The sequence below is a fragment of the Centruroides vittatus genome, unplaced genomic scaffold, assembly GCF_030686945.1.
Source record: "Centruroides vittatus isolate TY-2023 unplaced genomic scaffold, ASM3068694v2 contig_862, whole genome shotgun sequence".
NCBI lineage: Eukaryota > Metazoa > Arthropoda > Arachnida > Scorpiones > Buthidae > Centruroides > Centruroides vittatus.
This window is the reverse complement of record NW_027122562.1, coordinates 1,072,282-1,096,073: the sequence shown is the minus strand read 5'-3', so window position 1 is coordinate 1,096,073 and position 23,792 is coordinate 1,072,282. Positions and strand designations below refer to the sequence as shown.

Genomic DNA, 23,792 nt, shown 5'->3' with positions numbered 1-23,792 from the left:
AAAAGGTAAACACAAAAGGTTTGAGTTATGAGAAAAGGTTTCATAGTTTGGTAAATACTATCTAATTGGCATCAGATTGAATGTTGATGTTGACCTCTTCTGGCATAAAGATCTAGAATTGTCACCTGAAGACAAGGATTGACTAGTTGGACAGTGATAAGGGATAGCATTGATCAATCAGAATGAAGGATTGGTGAGAAAAACTTTAAAAACTTGTGTCTTATGGACACAACATTCTTTTTTTGCAAGGATTCAAACTGTATTGACAAAAAGTTCTCATCCCGAAATCTGTTTTCACTAGATCAGTATTCTTTCAAAAATTACATTCTAGTTATGTCTAATTTTTTAAGTTCTCTGTTTTGTGCTTTCTGAGTGGCTGACTGTTGAATTTATGTCTCAATCAACCCCAAGTTTTCATTTGGTCAAAGATTCAATTAGATAAAGTGAGTCCAGGACCATTGATTTACCAATAGTTTATTGTCAAGGGATTAGCCAACCATTGCCAACTTGGATCAGTGATATTCAGATTTTTCTCTGGAATCAAATAAAAAATAATCTTACAAACTGAGTCTGTTCCTAGGAGGAGAATCTGCAAAATTATTATAAGCAATTCTTTACTCCAATAAACAGGTTCTTTTGTAAATGGTAATTTTGACTTACTGTCCAAATTGCATTCACATATGATCTTTTGATGTGCTTGTCATCCTGACAAAGTTTAGCTAACTTGGCAACCTCACAAAATTATTGCTTACACCTAGAAATCAGAGAATTTTGTTCCTGGTGGAGTCTTTATATATTAGGAATAATAATAATAATAATAATTTGACAAAACTGCGTCAAACCAGCTGGTTAGCTCAGGGAGGCCTCTTTGGGGAGACGGAAGGATTCATGATTGCCATATAGGATCAGGTCATAAATACTAAAAACTACAGAATATACATACTCAAAGATACAACACTCACAAATGACACATGCAGAAAATGTCACATCATGCCAGAAACTATACAACACATCACTTCCGGTTGCAAGCTCTTGGCATAGACAGATTATTTACATAGACATAATTAAGTAGCAAATATAATACACCAAGAGCTTGCAAAGAAACACAAATTAGTAGACATCCATGAACCATACTTCAAATGCATTCCACAGATAGTATTGGAAAACAACATGCACAAATTGTACTGTGACAGATAAATCACAGATAAAACAATTTACCGCAACAGACCAGATATCACACTCATTGACAAACACAATAAAATCACATACATTATAGACATATCCATTCCAAACACTCACAATGTACAAAACACATGCACTGAAAAAGTCAGCAAGTATACACAGAACTCGCCCAGGAAATAAGACATCTGTGGAGGATGGATAGGCTGCTTATTGTACCTGTTATTCTCTCCTCTACAGGTGTCATACCACACACACTACACAAAAGCCTGGGCACATTACAATTGAATAGAAACACTTACATCACACTACAGAAGGCTACTATATTGAATACATGTCATATTGTTAGGAAATTCCTAAATACAGACACACACTGATACACTTCTTTAATTTTTGTTTTGGTTACTATGCCTTGACTTTGGTCCGGCATAGTACACAGCCACCAGTGTTAACAGAGTATATCTCACATAACCAACATAATAATAATCATATGTTAGGAATAATAATGCATGTTTCCCACAAAAATTTTCAAGTGTATGGGATTATGTTGTTATGAAAGAAATGTATTCTTCAAAATATTATTAAAAAAAAGGATAATATTATATATTTCATTTATATCATAAATAATTTAAATCATCTAAGAGCAAATGTTTGAATGTTTCTTTCAAATGTTATCAATTGAATAGGCTTTACTTGCATATATAAGTAGTTTTATTTATTTATTTCTTGAATAAAAATCATTTAGTATCATAGATCATGTAAAGTTGTTTTCTTTTTGTTAAAGTTGCTTTGTATTGGTTTCAATATAAATTCTACAGAATAATAATTTTTCTTCCATATAGTGTTTTTTAGTATTAATTTTTTCAGATCTTTTATGATGCTAATTTTATGAAACATATATGAGTATTTGAAATTAAGTTTTATTTTATTGTTGATTTGAAATAAGAATATGTGTAAATTAAAAAATTTTCAAACAGTCAAAATTTGGAAAGAAAATTTTCTAAATTACCTATTTAATTTTATTATTTATACTTAAGAAACTTTTAATTGGTTTATTTCAGTGTAATTATTTGAATTAAATAATTAGTTTAGAAAATGTTCTCAGTACAATATAAATATTTTGATAACTAAACAATTTAGAAATAAAATATTTAAATGTTTAAAATATTTCAAATATTATAATTTCTTACGAAATAGAGACTTTTGAGAACATACCCTTTAATGTATGCAATTTAATAAATTGATTTAAATTAAAAACTAAATAATGTCATTTGTAATCTCATTTTATTGCTAAAGTTTTAAAATTATTGAAGAACTAAAATGAATAAAAATAATTACATATTAATATTTTATACATACTCTTACAGGATATATCTTATAATAAATTAAAAACTATTCCACCAGCAATTGGATTTCTTTCTCGAGTAATGGTTTTCAATCTTTCCAATAATTGTTTAACATCACTTCCTTTAGAAATAGGTGATATGACTGGTAAGATGTCATTTAGTAAAATTTTTTATTTTAAACCATTTTTAATACTAAAGCTTATAGTGCTTTTGCAAAGTACTATAAATACATTTTATTGGAACATTCTTAGATTATTCTTTACATATTTTAGATTTATTTTGTGTAATATTCTTATGAAACCATTCAAAAGAAGAAATGCAATACGGAGCAGTTAAATTTAAATTTATTTCAAAATTTTTTTAAAATAAATAATTTAAAATGCTTTTTGATAAACTAGATACAGTGGCAAATGCTTAATTGATAATATGCACCTAAATAGTCTAAAATTACTTTAAAATACTTAATAAAATTTTTACTGTCGAATAGAGATTTAATTTCTAAGATTTGGAGAATAAAAGTTGAAATATTCCAAAACTGCTAGACAAAATTAAATAATTAATAATAATGAAACTGAATCAGTGTTATGGTTTTAGCGAATCCAAAAATAATTAATTTAATATAAAGATTTTTAATATTAAGTTAATTAAACTAATTACTGGTTTAAAAAATTTATATATACATGTATTTTCATACATACATATAAATGCATTCACTAGTAATGTAAATAATAAATTGAAAAATCTAAAAATGTTAAAAGAAAGTGCAGGAGTAGGAGCTAAATTTTTAAAATTAAAAACATATTTAAAAACTAACATAATTTAAGATTCTATTTTTTTCTTTTATTTTAAATTGAATCAACATAGTATTGTTTTCACTAATAAAAAATTTTTCTATTCAGAAACAATTCTATTAATATTACAGTTGAAAAATACAGTAAAAATTTTAATCATGATGTTTAAAATATACCTGTTTAAAGTTTTATGTAGATTTAAATTACTGTTAAGAAAATAATAGAAAAAAATACATTGTATTATCCAGTGTTTTTAGTTTTGATTAATTTTGAAATTTATTACATTTCTCATGTTTTTCTTTTAATCACTGAATTTTCTGTAGAATATACATAGTAATGTTTTCATTTATCCAACTTTTCAATATAGTATTAGATTCAATTTCCTTTAAACTTATAACATTGTTTCAAACTGCTTGATTTTATTTTTATATTCAAATAATTTATTTAATGGTTTAAATGATAGGAAAAATCTTTCAATCAAGATATTTTTAGTGAATATTTGCTAACTATGAATTGTGTTGATTCTTAATCAAACAGAATGATTAGGACTGTTAAAAACTTTTGTTATATTAGTTTTAGTTTTTATTTTAGTAATATTGATAGTAAAGCTGTATAATGCAATTCTGTATATTTAATTTAAGATAAATTAATAATGTTTTTGTAGAATAACAGAAACTGCAGTTTCTGTTATTGAAACTGCAGTTTTAAAGTTACTAGTATGAAGAGATAAATTTAATTGTATTAATTTGAAAGTAATTCATGTTTAATTTGAGAAAATAATCTTAAAAATATATAATAAAAATAATTTCTTTCTTTTTTTTTTTTTTTTTTAGCCATTCGTCGCCTAGAATTGACAAATAATAATTTAGCAGTTTTACCAGAAACAATTGGAAACTTATTACATCTAGAACAATTGTATGTTCAACACAATGATTTAGCTTATCTTCCTTTATTTTCAAATTGTAATAATTTAAAGGTATTTTTTTATTATTAATTTAAAATACACATAGGTTTAATATTTAGCAAAAAATTTCTATATACAATATAAACAAATTATCAATAAAAAATTAAATCTTTGTATTTAAAATATTTTTGAAATTCTTTTATTCAATTTCAGCTCTTCATAAATCAGAACTTAAAATTCACATTACAGTATTCTTTATAAATTTACTTCTGAATTTTAAACTTATTATAAAATTTTTTTTAGAAAATTTTGAGATTAAAATTGTTTTATTACTATACAATTTTTTAATTAAAGTTTTTCTAATTATGATATTATTTAAAGTTTGATGTATATTGTGTGGATTATATATATCTATATACAATGGTGCCTCGTATAACATACGCCTTGAATAACGGACTCTGCGAACAACGGATTTTCTGTCTGGCCATTACGTGACTCGAGCAATGGACTGGCTACGAACAACGGACTTTCCAGCATAATTGGTGACTGCTCTATGGGTGCGTTCTTTAATAGCAGTTGCTCTGCGTCTCCGCTGCTACGGGAGTGCACTGCTGTTTGTAGGCATTTAGGAACGATGGTGAAAGAAAGAATGATGGCAGCACCCGCACTATCGATAGTATCGTGATGGAGGAATCTATAATTCTAAAATATGAGCTTTTAAAGGGAAAAGAAGGGTCCCATTTGTAAAATTTAACCATAAAATGGATTATTTGTTGGAAGAGCATTCAAAATAGCCATGAAAAAAATTAGAATGCCAGCTACCATTAGAATAAAATTTGTAAAGACACTTACATCACCACGTGCGCTAACTCGGGCTTTCACATTTGTAAATTTTCATTCATAAAACCACATAATGGACCCGGAAACAAAACTATCTGAGCCATGGAGGACGCTATGTTGCTTTTCACCGTAAACTACTGCTACAAGCGGCCGTTTTTGCCGTTCGACAGTGCGTATTCCGACCGGAATTTAGGAACTTGTTCCGTAGGAATTTTAAAATGGATGTCGCTCGTGCAGAGTTACGTGGAGGAATAAAAGAACGCACCCCATGTTCATTTTTTATATGATACAGTACGGTTATTTTATGCTGCGGAACGAATTAGATGTTTTAACATGTATTTCGTTCCGCAGCATTAGATGTTAGATGTTTTAACATGTATTTCTATGGGAAAATGCATTTCGTGTAACAGATGTTTCACTTAACGGACGTGCACCTGGAACGGATTAAGTACGTTATATGAGGCACCACTGTATATGTATGTACAGTACACACACACTATATATAGCATGTATATGTACAGTACATATATAATTAAGATAAAATAATAGAAATAAATCAATGTATTTAATGAAAACTAATTAGTAAAATTTAACAAATAAAATGAATTAAAAATAAGATTTATAAAATCTTTATTTCAAAGTTTAGATATAATTTTCACACTTAAATTTCAGTTCTACTAATGAAGTAAAGTATAAAGTAGAATAGCGATTAAAAACAAATGCATACCTGAATATTTTGTCCAAGAATTATTTTTGTGAAAATCCTATGAAAAAATAAACTTTTCACAAAGAAAATTCAGTTTTTGACAATATTCTCATTTTCCTATTTACATTGTATACTTTAAGCTTGCTTAAATGAAATAGTCAATTTAAGCATTACAATAGGAACAAAACTGACATAAATGTTGATTTTGTTTAAATTCAAAGAAGTAGATTACCTTAATTTGCTTTCCAAACAAACTTAAGTCATTTCTGACATCATAAGCTTTCTCCCAGGTCCACTTTTATATTTAAAACAATAGAAGATTATCTAGTATGAATAAGAAGAAATATATGGAAAATTGGTGTGAGGAAGAAATTAGATATTTGGAAAGATGATTTATGATTTACAATAAACTAAGTGTAGTAAAGACGTTCAGTATTAATAACTTAAACAATTTGGACATTAAGAAATAAGTGGCTTTCATTTTGTAATTTGAACAAATAGTTAATCTTGTTTATAGTAATGTAACTTAATTTAATCCTACTTAATATTAATGTTACTTAAACTTTACAGTGTGAATAGGAATTTAGGAAAGGATTGTAGGTCTGAAAATATTTTGGAATATATTTTTATTATTATATAGTATTTTCTAAATTATTTTGTAAATATTTTTTTTGTTTACATTGTTATATACAATAGAAATTCATTAATTTGATATTTATGAGATCAGAGTGGTGCTGAATTATTGAAAATGCCATATTACTACTATTTTTGTATTTTTGTAAAAATTTGATAAGTTATATACAATTTGAACATTGCAGACGTTGATTTACATTTTACCAAAGCCTACTGCTAACTTATATACTTCCACTTTGTTTATTCATGCTCCTTAATCAGTGTAAAGATGAAAAGTGCAAAACTGTGCTGTGTTCAGTTGAGTATAAAACTTGCAAAAATGTTCATTAACACATTATTGCAAACAATTAACAGTTTTTCTAGACATAGACTGTCTATACACAATTCATAAAAGCTAATAAAAGCTACACATACTACAATTATGAGAAATTTGTTTTTAGGTACACTGTTCTCACATATCAGTCAAACACGTTACTGGACACAAAACACATGTTCATAGATATTAATTCAACATAATACAATGTAGGCTGTATAGTTTATCAAATTACACCTCTAGAGCATGCTGATTTCTGGACATTTTGGATAATGAAATGCTGGTTTAATGAATTATACTGTATATTTTTTAAAATTATTAATGTAGATCAGGGGTAGTCAACCTTTTTATATTTACTGCCCACTTTTGTATCTTTGTTGATAGTAATCACCCATCAGTTCTGCATTAACTTAATTTAGCTCAACTGCAAAGTACTCATAATTTTTGAGTGGAGGTTTAATAAAAATATGTAGTTAAATTTATTTTTTTTATTTATACTTTGCATATGTTTATAATAGGTAGCCAGTGTGCCTAATGTTTTTTTTAATGCCAAAATGAAAAAACAGCCCAATTTAGCACAAAGTAGCCAAATCTGGCAATTCTGGTCCCACCATGAAATGAACTCAAGTGATGGTTGCTGTTACACTCCACCCTCATAATGTTCACTAGAGTGCAGTACAACCTGCTCTGTCATAGATGTCTGGTGATAACAGAAAGTAGCTTCAACATTGGACAAAACTCCTACCACCCACCATGAAAGCTTGAATTGCCCATTAGTGGGTGGTAGGAACCAGGTTGACTACCACTGATGTAGATGATATATATTAGGTTACAACTTTAAAAGTATTTAGGAGAAAATTTTATGTCATAGTTGAAGTTGGAAAATAATAAAAAAAATTTTTTCTTTTCTTTAGAAATGTTATCTAATGGTTTGTGGATTGTTTATTTTACAGTATATCAGTATATAAATATAAATCAAAAACTTAATATTTTTATTATATTTGTTTGTTTTTATTATAAATTCAAGGAACTTCATGTTGGACATAATAAAATCACTGAAATACCTTCTGATGTATTGGAAACTTTATTAAATGTTAGAACTCTGGACTTAAGAAGTAACAAAATATCAAAAATTCCAGATGAAATTACTTGGCTTCAGTCATTGGAAAGATTTGATCTTACTAATAACAATCTTTCTGGGTATGAATTATTTAATTATTATATTTAAATACTTATTAAGATCTGTTGTTGTGATTTAAAAATGTAAAAATAATTATTAATTTCAGATTGCCTTATACATTGGGTATTTTACCACATTTAAAATCATTAAGTATTGAAGGAAATTCAATGAGATCTATTCGACGAGACATTATTCAAGTTTGTATTTTCTTTAAAAAAACTGAAATTTATATTTTTACTATTCATAAAGCTTTATCAATAGCAAATGAACATGGAGCTTTAAAACGTGATGTAATATGTTTTAATTTTGTGTAGAGAGGTACTGTTCAGTTATTAAAATGGTTAAGAAGTCGAATTGAAGATCCAAGAGTATTATCTGCTGCAAGGAACAGACATTCCAGTGGAGAAATTGATAATGGAGAATGTGATATTCTACAACATTGTGATAAATATACTTTGAAATCATCTCATTCATTAATATATTCGTAAGTTTAATATTTTGAAAATCTTATTAACGATAAGATTAACACAATAAGAGTTTTTAAAAGTATTTGATTACAATTTTTAAACTGTAGATTCAAATAAGACAAACTATTATTAAGGTTATAATGCAATAATACTTTTTAATTAATTTAATGAAGAAACAATTTTCTGTGCAACAATGTTACAATTTAAAGGAATATTTAGTATCTTGTACAGTAGGACTTTCACTTGTCTGGATACATGCATTGATATGATTGGCATAGAGACATACAGGCATCATATGGTATACTGCAAGAGATTTGTCCTCAGACGTTGCAACTACCATTCCAAATCTCTCACTCTCATAGATGGCTCCTGATATCACAAATGCTTGATGGATAACAAATCTATAGACTGGGCAAATCAAGGAAGTGTGGCAATGTGACTAGGGATTGCAATTGCTGGATCCCTCGTCCAGCAATCCAGCTGGATCCAGCATATTCTTCAGCCTGCTGGATCCAGCGCTGCGGATTTGCAAATACTCAATTAACTTTCTAAATAATGGCGCAAAAGTCTACGTTGTTGTGTTGCCGCTTTGCTAACTACTAGACTGCTACTAATTACTTACTCATTACTTCATTAACACCAATAATTAAATTACTTACAAATAAACTATACCTTTATCAATCCAGCAAAATTTAATAAAATAATAACGTATTCAATCGCTTTTAACGATCATCTTCAGTTACAAAAAAATACAACATTAACTATAGAACATAAAATGTGTTTTGAATAAATATAAAAAGAATAGTGCTTAATTACATCCCATTTTTTAAAACAAGATACATAGATGTACTGCCAGGTCTGATAATTTTCGTATTGTATACCGACGTAATCCCACTGTTTTCAAGCTTTTAAGAAACGATAAAAAGAAAGAGGATCGAATTCAACAACGGGTATATATTTGGTGCCTTTACACGACCAATGTTTCAATTCCAAGCTTATTTATGTGGGTGCAACGATGCATAGTTTAAAACAAAGGCTCAAAGAGCACAAATATTCAATCAGTAAGAACCTTGACAACACTGCGCTGGCATCATACACAAGACAGAAGGATGTTAACGTCCAATGGGATTAAGCGGCAATTATAAAAACGACAACAAATAGGCAAACGGTCAAACATCTTGAGAGATTGGAAATCTGCAAGGCGTACATGGCAACTGGTTGTATAAACCATAGAGATGCGAACTCATTGTCTACTGTGTAGAGATCCTTTTACATTAATTAATGTTATTAATGGACAATGCTGGTTTCGTTTTCATATTTGGATTTTTTTTTTTTTCTTCTTTTTTGCTATTTGTTTTGTTTATTTATCTATATTTTGTTTGCTTGGGCATTTTTCGTTAATTTTTATGTTTATTCCGAATACATTTTATGTTCTACTTTTCTGTAACTGAGGAAGATTGTTAAAAACGATTGAAAACGTTATTGTTTTATTAAATTTTGCTGGATTGATAAAGATGTAGTTTATTTAACTTATTCTACTTCCAGTACATAGTTTTTATATACTTATAAAAAACTACAGACCAATATGTAGAGCCTATATAAGAAAACTGGTAAGACTGATAGCCTCTTAGCCACTGATTATCTGTCCTTACATTATTATAATGTAATAAATTAATATAAATTAATTAGTAGAATTACCTTTGCTATTATTTAATTTAAAGATTACATTATAATTATAGTCTAACAAAACATTTAAAGTTAATTATCTCTATCTCAAGTGTTAAACCGAACCAAAGTTAAGTTTACTACCTAAATGTGTAAAAAGTTTTACTGATTTATAGTGACCAGTCTAAATAATAAAAGTTTCTTAAGTATTTTTAAAAAATGTTTTATTTCTTTAGAAAAAACCATAAATTTCTGGATAGATAGATAGATAGGCAGATAACACTTTATTGCACCAAAAATACATCCGCGCTGGATCCAGCTGGAATTATTTTGATATTGCAATCCCTAAATGTGACAGACATTTCTGGGAAATCCTACCTGTTGCATCCAGACATTATCTTGCTAAAAAATGGCTATTTGCAACCTTACCACAAAAGGCAACATGAGGGTGCAGGATTTCTTAAACCTACTGCTGTGCTCTTAATGTCCTTTGCACCACTACCAGGGACTGACTGACTCCAAATGATTGTAATATGCAATGGTTCTCCAGTCCAGCACACCAACAGATTCTATTTTTTTTCAGTGGGACAGTATGCCACTCAACTGTAAAAGTGGAACTAAAACATGTAAGAGAATGGAAAATCATTGTTGCATGGTAATGGTTTGATCCCAAACAGAACTAGGATTTGTCACTAAAGGCAATATGCTGTCAGTTCATAGCAGTTTATGCTTCTCTGTCAGAGTACTAATGCAAACAAAATGGACAATACTAAGTGCTAATGGCAGGATCCATAGTGGTTGCTGTGCATGCATTCAAATTTGCTTCTGCTAGTTGCCTGCCAATGGTACAGCAAGAGAGAGGGTTCTGTAGCAAGACTTCCTCTTGTCTCTGAATGGTAGACAAAGATGTTGTAGCTGTATATGCTTGTCTCACAATCAGACAATCATCTCACCTTAGTCTGTCTGAAGTACAGAGGTTGCCCACTATGTATTGTGCTACACATTCACTACCCCAACACTTGCTTACACTCAGGTCAGAATGGCCTAGATGGTGGACAGTTCAACAAAACAGCCATTCTTTCTTTAGTCTTATGATGTAGCCTTTTTCAAATTTCAAAATGTATAAAGTCACTTGATTGTATGTAGAGACATACCTGACATTTGAAGACCTGCAAACAGTGGGGACACTGAAAGCTCTGAATACAGTAAGCCTCTGTAGGAACTGAGGTAGAAATTAATAAGATGCTTTGGTAGCATCAATTTGACCCATCTGTAATCATTTACATACTTGTTTGAGACATAGCTGTATGCCAAGCTTTGTAGTAATCATATAATTCTGTCTGGGTGTGTAACTTTTTTGTCAAGAAGGTATATGAACATTAGATGAATTTTGTCTCATTATATTGCTTTAAGAGACAAGTCAGGAGTTAAATGCATTTTCCACTCTCTTGAAATGTGCCTTTTTAAATAAAGCCATATGAAATTAACATTTTAATCTTATAAGCAGTTTATTAGACAGTATACTTAAATTGTTTAAAAGATACATGAAAAATGAGTAATAAAAAGAATTTTAATATATTATAATTTGGGAAATCATCTTCCATGTTTTGAATAGTCTGTCCTTTCCTCTTCATTTCATAGTTCTATGTAGACCTATGAAATGAAGAGGAAAGGACGGAGTATTCAAAACATGGAAGACGATTTCCCAAATTACAACACATCACATTAGGAAATACTTAATGATGCACACAGAACCAATAACCAGTATGAAGAAAACAAAAAACTAACAAGTATCTTAAGACAAACGTTTTCCAACTCCTGAGTTCTTTTTCAGGCACTATAATGGTTACCAGATGGAAAGTCATTTCGGAACATACAAAAAAACAACATAGGTAACAAACTGTTCCTTTTACAATCCATCAGGAACTTGAAACATCCTTTGGTATTTTAGCTGACATTGCTAAACATTAAATGTTTAACGATGTAAAGTACTATTTTTAGTATCTTAGGAAACCGACAAATAATTGCGGTCGGTAAAACTTCCGTTAACCTAACGGGTACTTTACGCGGATTCAAGATTAGTTTGCCAGGCCTGGGCTTTTAAGCGTGCACCGAAAAATTAGTAATAATAACGATAAATATCAAGTCAGATCAAAAGTTCAAATATATTTAATTAGCAACTAGAATGTACTATGTACAAATGTCAATAATCCAAACAAAATTTATTAACGAAATTCAACAAGTCAACCCGACAATAAACTCAGCTACTTAGCTTAACTTAATATTAATTCCCCTTTGAAAATTCGACAAATCAAATTCTTAGAAACTATGAACAAAATCTCTTACTAATTAAACGTCTATCCATCACCTCACTATACGAAGAAACTATTTCCTCAATCCTTTCGATATCGTCAAATCGTCAATCGAACTCCTCTTTAACACCTTGGATCGTCCAATTATCAATCTGGACTTCTATCAGAAAATACTTCGCTTTCGAATTTACCTCGCTCTCAAAGTTGCCTCGATTTGGAATTCACCTCTCCTTCTTCGGTTAACGTACGGGTTTTATACTGTGAGGTGACGTCACACTTCAGCTGAGTTACTCCCCTTATTTACATACTTAATTGCTAACATTAATTTTCTTTTCTGACAGCTTTAAGTTTCCGACAAAGCTTATAAACCGTTTATAAAGTATTTATCATAATTTTCTGGGATGTTAAGACGGTTTATCAAGTATTTCTTTACTAGTGAATGTGGGGACTCCCCCCTCCATTTTTTTTTATGCGGACTGTTACTTCCGCCGGGCAGTGCAAGTGCGCAAGATTTTCCTACGGCGCTTATTTTTTTCGTGAGTTGTTTTATCTTCATTTTTCATTACTAACAAGAGAGTGGTGGGGAACCTTCGTCCTAAATAAACATAAACCCAAACAAAAGATAATAAAACGGAAAAATAATAATAAAATAAAAATAACGCTCGGACTCAGTTCCTTACAACGATGCTGGCTAAAATATACTGTAGAACTGTGTTAGGCCAGAGCTCGATTCGAGTTCCCGATGGATTGTGAAAGGAACAGTTTGTTACCTGTGTCATTTTTTCATATATTCTGAAATGATGTTTTATCTGGTAATCATTATAGCACCTGAAGAAGAACTCACGAGGAGTTACAAAACGTTTGTCTTAAGATACTTGTTAGTTTTTTGTTTTCTTCAAACAGGTTATTGGTTCTGTGTGTGTCATTGATGATTTCCCAATAAAGTATAGTCAAATAAATTATGATTTAACATTAAAAGAGAAGTTTTCTTGTCAATAATGAAAATTTGGCTGATTTAAACAAGAAATTTGATATTTATTTAAAACAAATGCTATATATATTCAATGTATAATCAATATTTTATTAGTAAATATATTCAATATTTTTGGAATTGTATTATGCTGAAAAAATATTTATGAAATTTAATAATCTATATAAAAATATAAGGCATAGTTGCTTATGCTTATACTAATGTACAGTCAAGCAATAAATATATTTTTTCTTATGAAGGTTTGAATATAATTATCTGTTTAAAAAAGAAAAATATAAATCAGTATAAAATAATTTGTTTATAATTGTTCAGTCTTAATATAGAATCTTTGCAGAGTAACTTTCATCTGTTTTAATTAAAGAATCTAATTTCTATAAGAATTTGCAAATAAAGAATAAAAAAAAAAGCAAGGATTTGTAGTATAAACAGACTATGATTAATGTAAGAAGTTCATTAATTTATTATTACTAAATGAATACAAACTACTTTTTTAATTATAAACAGGATTCCTATGCACCTGGAAAGTCAGGGATTTTCATTAGTGTTCAGAAAAAGTCATGGAAAGTCAGGGAATTTGTTTTCTTGGTTGCCTTGTTGATTTTCTTTGCTGACAGTATGGCTGACTGACCAAGTGTAGCTGTCTGCAGGCAGCAAGAAGTATTGTGGTGCAATGCAACTTATGAAGGGAATGCAGAATATTTCAAGATTAAAATTTCACCTAAGCATACAGAAAATTTTCCCAAAATTATAGTGCACAAAATATGCAAGCATACAACAATATCAATTGTTATTTTTAAATTTTAAAATATTTTTAGATTTTAAAACTGCTGTATTAAGGTAAATGTACCGGTAGTGGACACTTTGGACTTCAAATATGAGTAATAAGGTTGTAGTTGGCTTCACTGTTCAAACATACAAATCATTCAGTAGACAGAACTCTCTAGTAGTGGCAACTCACACTGACCCTTTTCTATTACATCATGGGATGTTTTTCCGCGCTCATTAGTGATGGCGTTCCTGCTGATGTATGAAGACAAGTGAGTCTGCTGTCCATTTCCTTAAGGACTAGGTAAGTGAAATCATGCTTGCTGTATTAACAATTAGTTTCACAGAAGTTTTTTGGTGATATACTATTAATGAGCTTCGATGGTATGTTTTAAGACCTTCCTGATAGTATTTTTATTTCTCAAGTCAATTTAATGAGATGTCCACTAATGAAACAAAAATATCGTATATTTTTAGTAGTGGACAAGAGGTGGCCACAACTAGTGAAAATGAACTTTTCACGTTTAATCAGTATAAAGTCAAAAATTAAATCACCTAATGTTAAGTAACATACAGTGTTGATTCAGGCATTTTTTGGTTACTCTGTCTAGTCAGGTTTAATAGTGGACAGGGAGTGTCCACTATTAAACCATGAATGTCCGTTTATTGAAATGAGGTGTTTCAATAGTGGACAAAACATGCATTAATAGTGGACATTCATACCAAAGTCTCCAGTAGAGATGTATTTTGATAAAAGGTTGTTTGCATCCTCTTCATTCAGTTCAGTTTTAAAATCATAAGCCTTAGATGCACATCCAGTATTTTTTTCCAGATCGAGAAACATGCCATCACAAAAGCGAAAGTGGTGGTCTTATGAAGAAGACAAAATCAAGGATGCAGTAAATGATGTCCATCGTGGGATTCCACTTAACACAGCTGCAAATAAACATGGAGTTCCTCGGTCAACACTCTGGAGGTTCGTGAAAGATGACACTTACAAATTTAAGAAAATGGGACCTGCTCCAACATTATCATATATTCATGATATTCATAATGACCACCACTATCAAAATGAAGGACCTAATACTTCAAACACTGGCAATACCATTGTTGCCACAAGTACGCACAATAGCCGCAACAACAGTCAGATCTCTGAAACAGTACCTAGTCCTTTCAAAAGGTCACTTCTCTGGTCAGAACCCAGGGAAATCACTAACAAAAGGAAGAAAAAGGAAATTGTACCTTCTGTAGTTATGTCAAAAGCTTGGCAGAAATATTATGAAAATAAAGAAAAGAAGAAAATAGCGGAACTAAAATTGAAAAGGAAGAGAGCTTTGGCAAGACAGAGAAAGAAGGAAGAACAGACTGCTGAGAAAAAAAGGAAAGCTGAAGAGAAAGCTATGAAAATGAAGACTACAAGGCAATGAAAGGAGAAAATGAGAAAGAAAGGGACATCATCAGAAGATGAAAGTTCTTAGATTCCATCGGACGGTAGTAGTACAAACAACATTACGTTAGATGTAGAAGACAACTTGGAAGATGAAAAAGAAGACATTATGCAGTTTCAGGAAAATATTGAACCCCTTCAAATGAAACTATTGGACCAAGTTCAGCAATTAGGGAATCGAAAGATACAGAAGAAAGGGGAGAAAGTATTGAAGGGACTTTAAATGGGACTCAGAAGTGATTGTGTTTAATTCCATAAATAGGATGAAAAGTGTATTTGCTAAAAATGAAAAAGATGTACAAATGATAAATATCTCTCATATTGACTCGAGGCTTCATAAGCTTCTAATTTTTGGAAGAGAGGGTTGGTGTCAATTCCTGAAAGGCATTGACATAGATAAGTAGTTTGACACAAATTAACAATGCAACAATATTTCTTTAAACTATGCTGGCGTTAATATTTGAGTTCTCCTAAATGTAACTTAAAAATAATAGTATAAAACTGCGTTCTAAGTGTTTAATATTGAGTGTAACAATAATCCATTCCAGTAATGTTAAAACTACTTCAACATTTGTATTCTGTTAAGAATAATGCAACAATAACAAAGTTTCTTATACTAACTTAGTAATGTTTTATATTTATGTTTCATAATACTTACTAGTTCAATTTTCATATAAACATTACAAACTATGCACATGTAATTTACATTTGTACAATTTGATATTTTAATTAATTTAATTTAATTATGAGTTGTCATTATAATTAACACAGTGTTCTTGTTCTTTATAGTAAAGACTGTCAAATTCTGCAAGTTGCGAAAAGTAAAAACGATTTTATCTTGAATATAATCATTTCTATATTCCTTATCCACTAATGGTGCAAATGCCTGTCCATTACTAAATATCTCAATTTTTTCAATGTCCACTACTGAAACATTTTCAACCTTACAAAATAAATTAAATTAAAATGTATTCTATGAGACCAACACAATTAAAATCCTTAGAGTGAGTGAAGGAAGATTTTGTCTAACAGACAATATAACTTTTAAGCCATAAGGCTTCCAAATAAGGGGTCCAGTTTCAAAAAAATCGAAAAATTTCCCTTAAAGTGTCCACTACTGGTGCATTTACCTTAATTATGCAGTATTATAAGTTTGAAAGAAAAATCTAATATTCTTAATAATTTTAACTCTCCCTCTCTCACAATTTACACTTTTAATTTGAGGGCAGGTGTTAATGAAATCAAAAGAAATGATTGTTAACAAAAAATAACAATATTAATTCAAATGATGATATTTATCATTTTTCATCTCATTTTAATGATTTCGATTGCATAACAAAACAATTTCTGATTTCTGAAACTCTTTTGCAGTTTATTAATGTTTTATAATGTTTGGAAAATTTATTAAGGGACAAATTTAATAAATTTATACATGGATTATACAGAATTTTTTAATAATAATAAATGGCTTTTTCTTTTTTCAAAGCCATGAAGTTTTATTAACTTATAACTAACAGGATAAATTATTTTTATTTAATAAAACATTTTAGTTTTATGTAGAGAAGAAATGCTATAATGTCTGTCTGTCTTATTTTAATTTTACTAATTCATTGATTATAAAAAAATATATAACTGTTAATTAGAAAAAATAACCAGTTAAAAAGTTGGAGAAGCAATAGTGTATGTGCTTAGTAAGTCGTGTGATGTTTTATTTTGTTAATGTGCTATACCGTAAGGAACATCAGGGTCAGAGAATTTGTACAAAGTTGGTCAGGAAAGTCATGGAATTTAAAACAAAAATTTGAATAGGAACCCTATAAAAGAAAATATTAAGAACTATTTGAAAGGAACAGATTTCAGCATTATTGTAATTTTTATTTATCATAACATAAAAATGTTCATATTTTAAAATTTAAAATGTTGCTTCTACTTAATATTTTAAGACATAAAGAAATAAATTTTTATTCTTTTCGTTATTACATAAAAAGTGTTTTCCAGTAATAAAGATATGAAACTAATACCAGATGATGCCATTAAACTTGCTGCAGAAGCAGAAGTTAATGTTGTGGATTTCAGTAAAAATCATTTAATAAGTATTCCTGATTGGTAAGTTATCTTTTGTGTTTTATTTATGTAATTTTTTAAATTTAAATTTAAGAAACAATATTTTAATTTAAAATTTATTTTAAATTTTTGAAATGTTAAAACTAAAGTCATTCGGTTTTTTATTTTTAACCAAATAGTTTTGAACTTTTAACTGAGAAGTTAATTGAATTAAATTTGGGATTCAATAAATTGACAAATTTACCAGCATTTCTTGGATCATGTCCTCATTTAACATATTTAGATTTGAGGTAACTGGTATCTAATGATTTAGTAATTATTGATATAATAAATTAAAACATTAAAAAAAAATTTAACATTTTTTCAAAATTTTTGTAAGGAATAATCAAGTAGAAAGTTTACCTGAAGAATTTGTCTCCTTGGAAATGTTGCGAGAAATTAATCTATCATACAATAGGCAAGTATTGTTTTATATTTTGATAGATGATTTTAAAATTATTAATAAACTTTGATGTAAATGAAGATATCATTTATGAATTACATATTTTGTTATAAAAATTAATAACTTAAAAGATTGGTAAATTTTTTATTTATTTATAGATTTAAAGAAATACCTCAAGTACTTTTTCGATTAAAAAAATTAGAAATACTTTTTGTTTCTGATAATCAGATTCAGAAATTGGATGTTAATGGTTTATCTCAGCTGCCAGTGTTAACTGTTTTAGATCTTCGAAATAATGATATATCTTATGTACCACCTGAATTAGGGAATCTGAAACAATTAAGGTATTTCTTTTGTTAATGTTAAATATGAGTATAATATAGATAATATAGATCTTAAATAGGAATTCTTTAATCAAAATTAAGGAATATTTCAGAAATAAAAAGGTTTACACCTCTCTACATTATCAACAGTTTTAACCAAATAAAATAATAACAACTTTTATACTTCAGTTTTGAATAAGTCTAAAATAAACAATTTACAGTAAAATGTTACCATTTAGCTTTGCCTGTATACATTTTTTTTTTATTATATTAATAAATATATTACTTAATTTTATACAATAGTCATATACAATACACACACACAAACATATATATAGTACACAGTGCGGCAATTAAATTCCGGGACTGAAGCTATATCTCAGCAACCAGTAGCAACATCTGTTTAAATTTTATGTCATATGAAGTTTGGACATATATGAACATAACCTAAAACTTTTATTTAAATCGGTTGACATTTATCATTGTTTTTGATATTTTGTTTATCAGTTTATTTTGTTACATGTCGGAAAACAATAATGGAACAACGTGCTGTTATTAAATTTCACGCTAAACTTGGCACAAGTGCCACAGAAACGTTCAAAATGATGCAAAAAGTGTATGGAAGTGAGTGTTTATCACGGTCAAAGACTTTTGAGTGGCACAAGCGATTTTTGGAAGGCAGACAATCACTGGAGGACGACAAACGTGTGGGAAGGCCAATAACAATTCGAACAGCAGATTCGATTCAAAAAGTGCAAGAATTTGTATCCAACGATCGCAATGCGACACTGAGAATGATGGAACAGGCATTAAACATTAACAAAGAGACAATACGACAAATTCTTAAAGAAGATTTGGGCAAAACAAAGGTCTGTGCTAAATTTGTTCCGCACACACTAACCCAAGAGCAAAAATTGATGAGACTAGAACATTCCAGAGAGATTGTACGAGCAGCAAATAACAGCTCAACCTTCCTCAAATCAATTGTTACTGGTGACGAGACCTGGTGTTTTCAATATGACCCACAAACAAAACGTCAAAGTGCCGAATGGAAGTCAAAATCATCACCTCAAGCCAAGAAAACACGAAAAGTTCCATCAAAAATCAAGACGATGTTCATTGTTTTCTTCGATAGCAAAGGCATCATCCACCGTGAGTTCGTCCCACAGGGTCAAACAGTTACTGTTGCTTTCTACTTGGGAGTTTTACAACGATTAATGAGAAGAATTCGTCGAATTCGACCAGAATATCGCAATTCTGATGACTGGTGTTTGTTACACGATAATGCACCGAGTCACACATCATTGATTGTTCGTCAATTTTTGGCACGAAATCAAGTCTGTGTGTTGAATCATTCGCCGTATTCCCCCGATTTAGCACCATGTGACTTCTCTTTATTTCCAAAAATGAAAATGAAGTTGAAAGGACGCATTTTTAATGATATTGAAACCATCCAAAGAGAGTCTACGCGCATATTAGAGGCAATACCGAAAATTGAGCTTGAGCAGGCATTTGAATCACTATTGAATCGCTGTAAAAAGTGTATTGAAGCAGGAGGAGAGTATTTTGAATAATTTAATAAAAGGATTTGAATAAAATTGTTTTGTTTCATTTTTATAGATCCAGTTCCGGAATATAATTGCCGCACTGTGTATATAATAAAAAATAATCCAATAATTTTTGGTATTTTTGAAACAAAATAAATTTCTAAAACAAATTTAGTTGGTGATAGAAATTTCAATTTATTTATTAAAATTAATAACAATCTTACTTATTAATAATCATTTGTATAAAAGAAATTCTGATTTTTCTAAAATTTATTATTTATTAATTTGTTTAGTACATACAAAACTTTTATGTAGAGAATAAAACTGTTGATCTGTATGTAGCATTTTTAATCAGAAAGAATTAGAAATTCTTAAATTAATTAATATATACTAATCAAACCGAGCATATCAAATTTTAAAACAATCATTTAATATCATAAATCATCATAAAAATTTAATAAATATTACTTTAATTAAGAAGTTATTACTTATTTGTTTACCATTTATAAACTGTTTTATAGTTTTAAAAATGTCAATCATTCTATTTTAGTTTTATTAAAATTGTAATCTTTATATTTTGGTTAAATTGAAAGTTTTAAAACATCACAGAAGTTAAAAAATGAATTAAATATTTTAATTTCTTTATGTAAATAAATAGGACTCGCTAATATCAGATTTGATTAAATAATAAACTATTTTTTTCTCTGATAATTATTAAACTCTTTATCTTAAAGTCAATATTATCATTTGTTTATTGAATTTTTAAACAAGACTTAAACACCAAGTTCAAAATAATTTTTTACTCATGACTTCCTTCTTATTTTTGTGTCATTTTTAGACAAATGAATTTCAAGCCTGTATAAATTCTCTTTTCTCACTTTCCTAAAATTTGACAAACTAAAAATTTCCAGTCATTATTAAGAAAAATACATGAAAACCAGTATCCAACAAATAAAATATAGAAGTTTTATTTCAAAATCATCATAATAGAATAACAACAATAATTTTATATGAGCTTCAAATAATATAATTTCACTTTTGTTTTATTTACATTCAAGCTGTGTTTCTTAGATTGGAATATGCAAACTTGTAGAGATACTGTACACCAAGCACTTTTATGTTATGAAAAAAATCTGTAAATGGCTGCCAAATGTAATTTTAATAAGCAGGTTTTTTTTTTCAGTTTAAAAAAAGTTTATACTCGGGCAATTCAAAATTTTCTAAACCCAAATTTTTAAAAACTGCTGATTTTTTTTTGTTTCAGACTTCAATATTTTATTTATTTTTGAAATATATTGAATTAATTAGAATGTTGTATTTAATGATAATTTCGGTGAATAAACTATAGTATTGTGAATATTTATTATTTTAGTGTTTAATTACAAAACAAATTTTTTTATTATAATTTACTTAATGAATTAAATTATCTAAGTTTTGAAAACTATATGACAACATTCTTTAACTATGTTCAATTTATAGATGCTTAGGATTATATAAAATTTTCCAATTTTACAAAGAGACATTACTAAATGCTATATTTTATTTCCAAACATTGTTGGTATAATTTGAAGACAATGATAAAAAAAGATATTTAAATATAGAAAAGGCTGGGAACCACTGCTTTAGAGTTTGTGAAATATCTGAAATTATCTTCTTTGTTTTAGAACATAAATATGTGGTATATTTCAAATTTTACAATTATTTAATCAAATTATTTTTAAAGTAAATATTTTATTCATTTTTTTTTATTTAGTAATGAAATTTCAAAGAAAATTTTTTAAAAATTTATAGTTTTCTTTTGAATAAGTAATAACTGATTTAACTGATACTGTTATTAGTTTTTGTACTAAATTCTTTCAGTATATATTTGTTAGAGAGAGAATTTAGAATACTAATATACTAATAATTTAGAAGTTACAGTAAAAAAAAAAATATGACATATAATAATTTTCTTTTGCTTATTAGAAAATTGCATTACTAAATGCTATATTTTAAACTTTATTAGTTAAAATAATTAATGAAATTTCAGATCATTGCAACTCGAAGGAAATTCTTTCCGTAGTCCTCGTACAGCTATTTTGGCCAAAGGAACACATTCTTTATTAGAATATTTGAGAGACAGAATTCCACAATAGAGAAAAGATTACATATATTCTGTTTTTATTTTTATTATTATTATTTTTTTAACTTGGGGCAAATTTATTTATTTATCTTAATAATGCAGTTCAGAAATAATATAAGTTAATTATAATATATATTGGTTATAAGTTTTATTAAGTTTGAAAATATTATGTTTGTAAAAACTCCACCATATTAAATGCCTTCTGTAAGTGCCTGAATAATAACTGCCATTAAAAGATACTAAACTTTAATAAATAATCCTTGCTTTTATAGGATTTTTATATCATAAGTTTACTGTATCCTAAGAAATAACCCATAATTATGATCAAATTGAGATTACCATAATTATTTTTAAATACTTCTAATATTGGAATATATATGAAATGTAAATAGATATTATATTATTTACAATATCTCATTAATGTGCTTTTATATCAGTTGAATCAGATACATATAACATGTGAAATTTTTTCCACAACTTAACATAGTAAGGTATTAAAGCTAGAAAAATTTGGCATTATAGAATTTTATTTAAAAAAAATTCTTTTATTATTAAAATATTTATTTTCATAATCACTTTTAATGTTAATAAAAAATTATGTTGCTTTATTGAAATATGCTAATTAATGTTGGGACAAAATTTATATTTTAAATTTTGATGGAAGTACATTGTTTCCAAACAATGTTGGTATAATTTGAAGACAAATTAATGATAAAAGAAATATTTAAAAATTCCACAATTACTATAAACTTAGCTTTGTCATATATATGCTCCTATAATTTATTCTGTAGGTTTTATTATAATAATTAAACTAATTAATAAAGAAGATAAAAGCTAATTACAATATCTATTATACAGACTTGTCTGTAAAGAATATATTTATTTTTAAGATAATTGTAACAATAAATCCTCTTAAAATAAGCAATGGTTCTTTCACAGAAAATTCAAGATCAGTAAATTAAATAAAGATTGCATTGTCTACCTAATCTTTCATTATTAAGTTTTTGGTACTTGTCATATCAAGAAATGTAACATTCAATTTAACTCTGTTTTAACAGAATGAGTATAAGTGTTTGATGAACAATTAGAATATCAAATAATTTCAATCCAAACCATGTGCATGATAGGAGACATTATGAGCAATATATTCTAAAATTAAATTTGATTAAATAAACTGAGATTGAGATTTTATTGTTTTTAAACTATGGAACATAAAGGATCTAAAAAACTCAACAGTTAGCAAAATATCATTCAGTGTTCAAATTATTTGTCCTTACTGAAACTTTAACTGAAAATTATAGTATGATAAATTTAATACAAAACATTTGTTGCTCTTTCAGTTTTTTTTTATAATGAATTTAATGACATTTTCATTGTACATATCACCAACATTGATATCTGAGTTTTAATAATAATTGATAATTTATAATAATTGAGTTTTGCTAAAAATTTCATTGGTTTAAAATTGCTTTAATTATAAAAACAGTATCAAAACTACACTATAGAACATTTTATGTTGCTAGCATTAATAAACTTATGCCAGAGATTTAGTTTAATGATGATAGTCTAATGAAAAAAATCAGAATGTTAATAGACATTCTGATGAGAAAGTATTATTTAAAAATAAAGTAATTATTCAATATGAAATAACTCACATTTGTGATATAAATTTTGTTTCAATGATCATTAGCATGTTTTATTGAAATGAATAACTTTCCTTTTGAATAATTTTCCTTCTTTTTTTATGTACAAATT

General features: G+C 28.1%; 1 protein-coding gene across 1 annotated transcript in view; it reads left to right on the top strand.

Moving 5' to 3' along the window:
* Nucleotides 1-22,094, top strand: part of LOC136982674 (leucine-rich repeat-containing protein 40-like) — a 37,037-nt gene extending 14,943 nt beyond the window's left edge. The window contains exons 5-14 of the mRNA XM_067279241.1: nucleotides 2,547-2,670; nucleotides 4,150-4,292; nucleotides 7,740-7,912; nucleotides 7,999-8,089; nucleotides 8,207-8,376; nucleotides 17,538-17,645; nucleotides 17,783-17,893; nucleotides 17,983-18,060; nucleotides 18,204-18,389; nucleotides 21,945-22,094. Of these exons, the coding sequence (XP_067135342.1) occupies nucleotides 2,547-2,670; nucleotides 4,150-4,292; nucleotides 7,740-7,912; nucleotides 7,999-8,089; nucleotides 8,207-8,376; nucleotides 17,538-17,645; nucleotides 17,783-17,893; nucleotides 17,983-18,060; nucleotides 18,204-18,389; nucleotides 21,945-22,050 (1,290 nt within the window). The 3' untranslated portion in view covers nucleotides 22,051-22,094. The remainder of the gene's footprint in view (nucleotides 1-2,546; nucleotides 2,671-4,149; nucleotides 4,293-7,739; nucleotides 7,913-7,998; nucleotides 8,090-8,206; nucleotides 8,377-17,537; nucleotides 17,646-17,782; nucleotides 17,894-17,982; nucleotides 18,061-18,203; nucleotides 18,390-21,944) is intronic.
* Nucleotides 22,095-23,792: the final 1,698 nt, after the last annotated feature.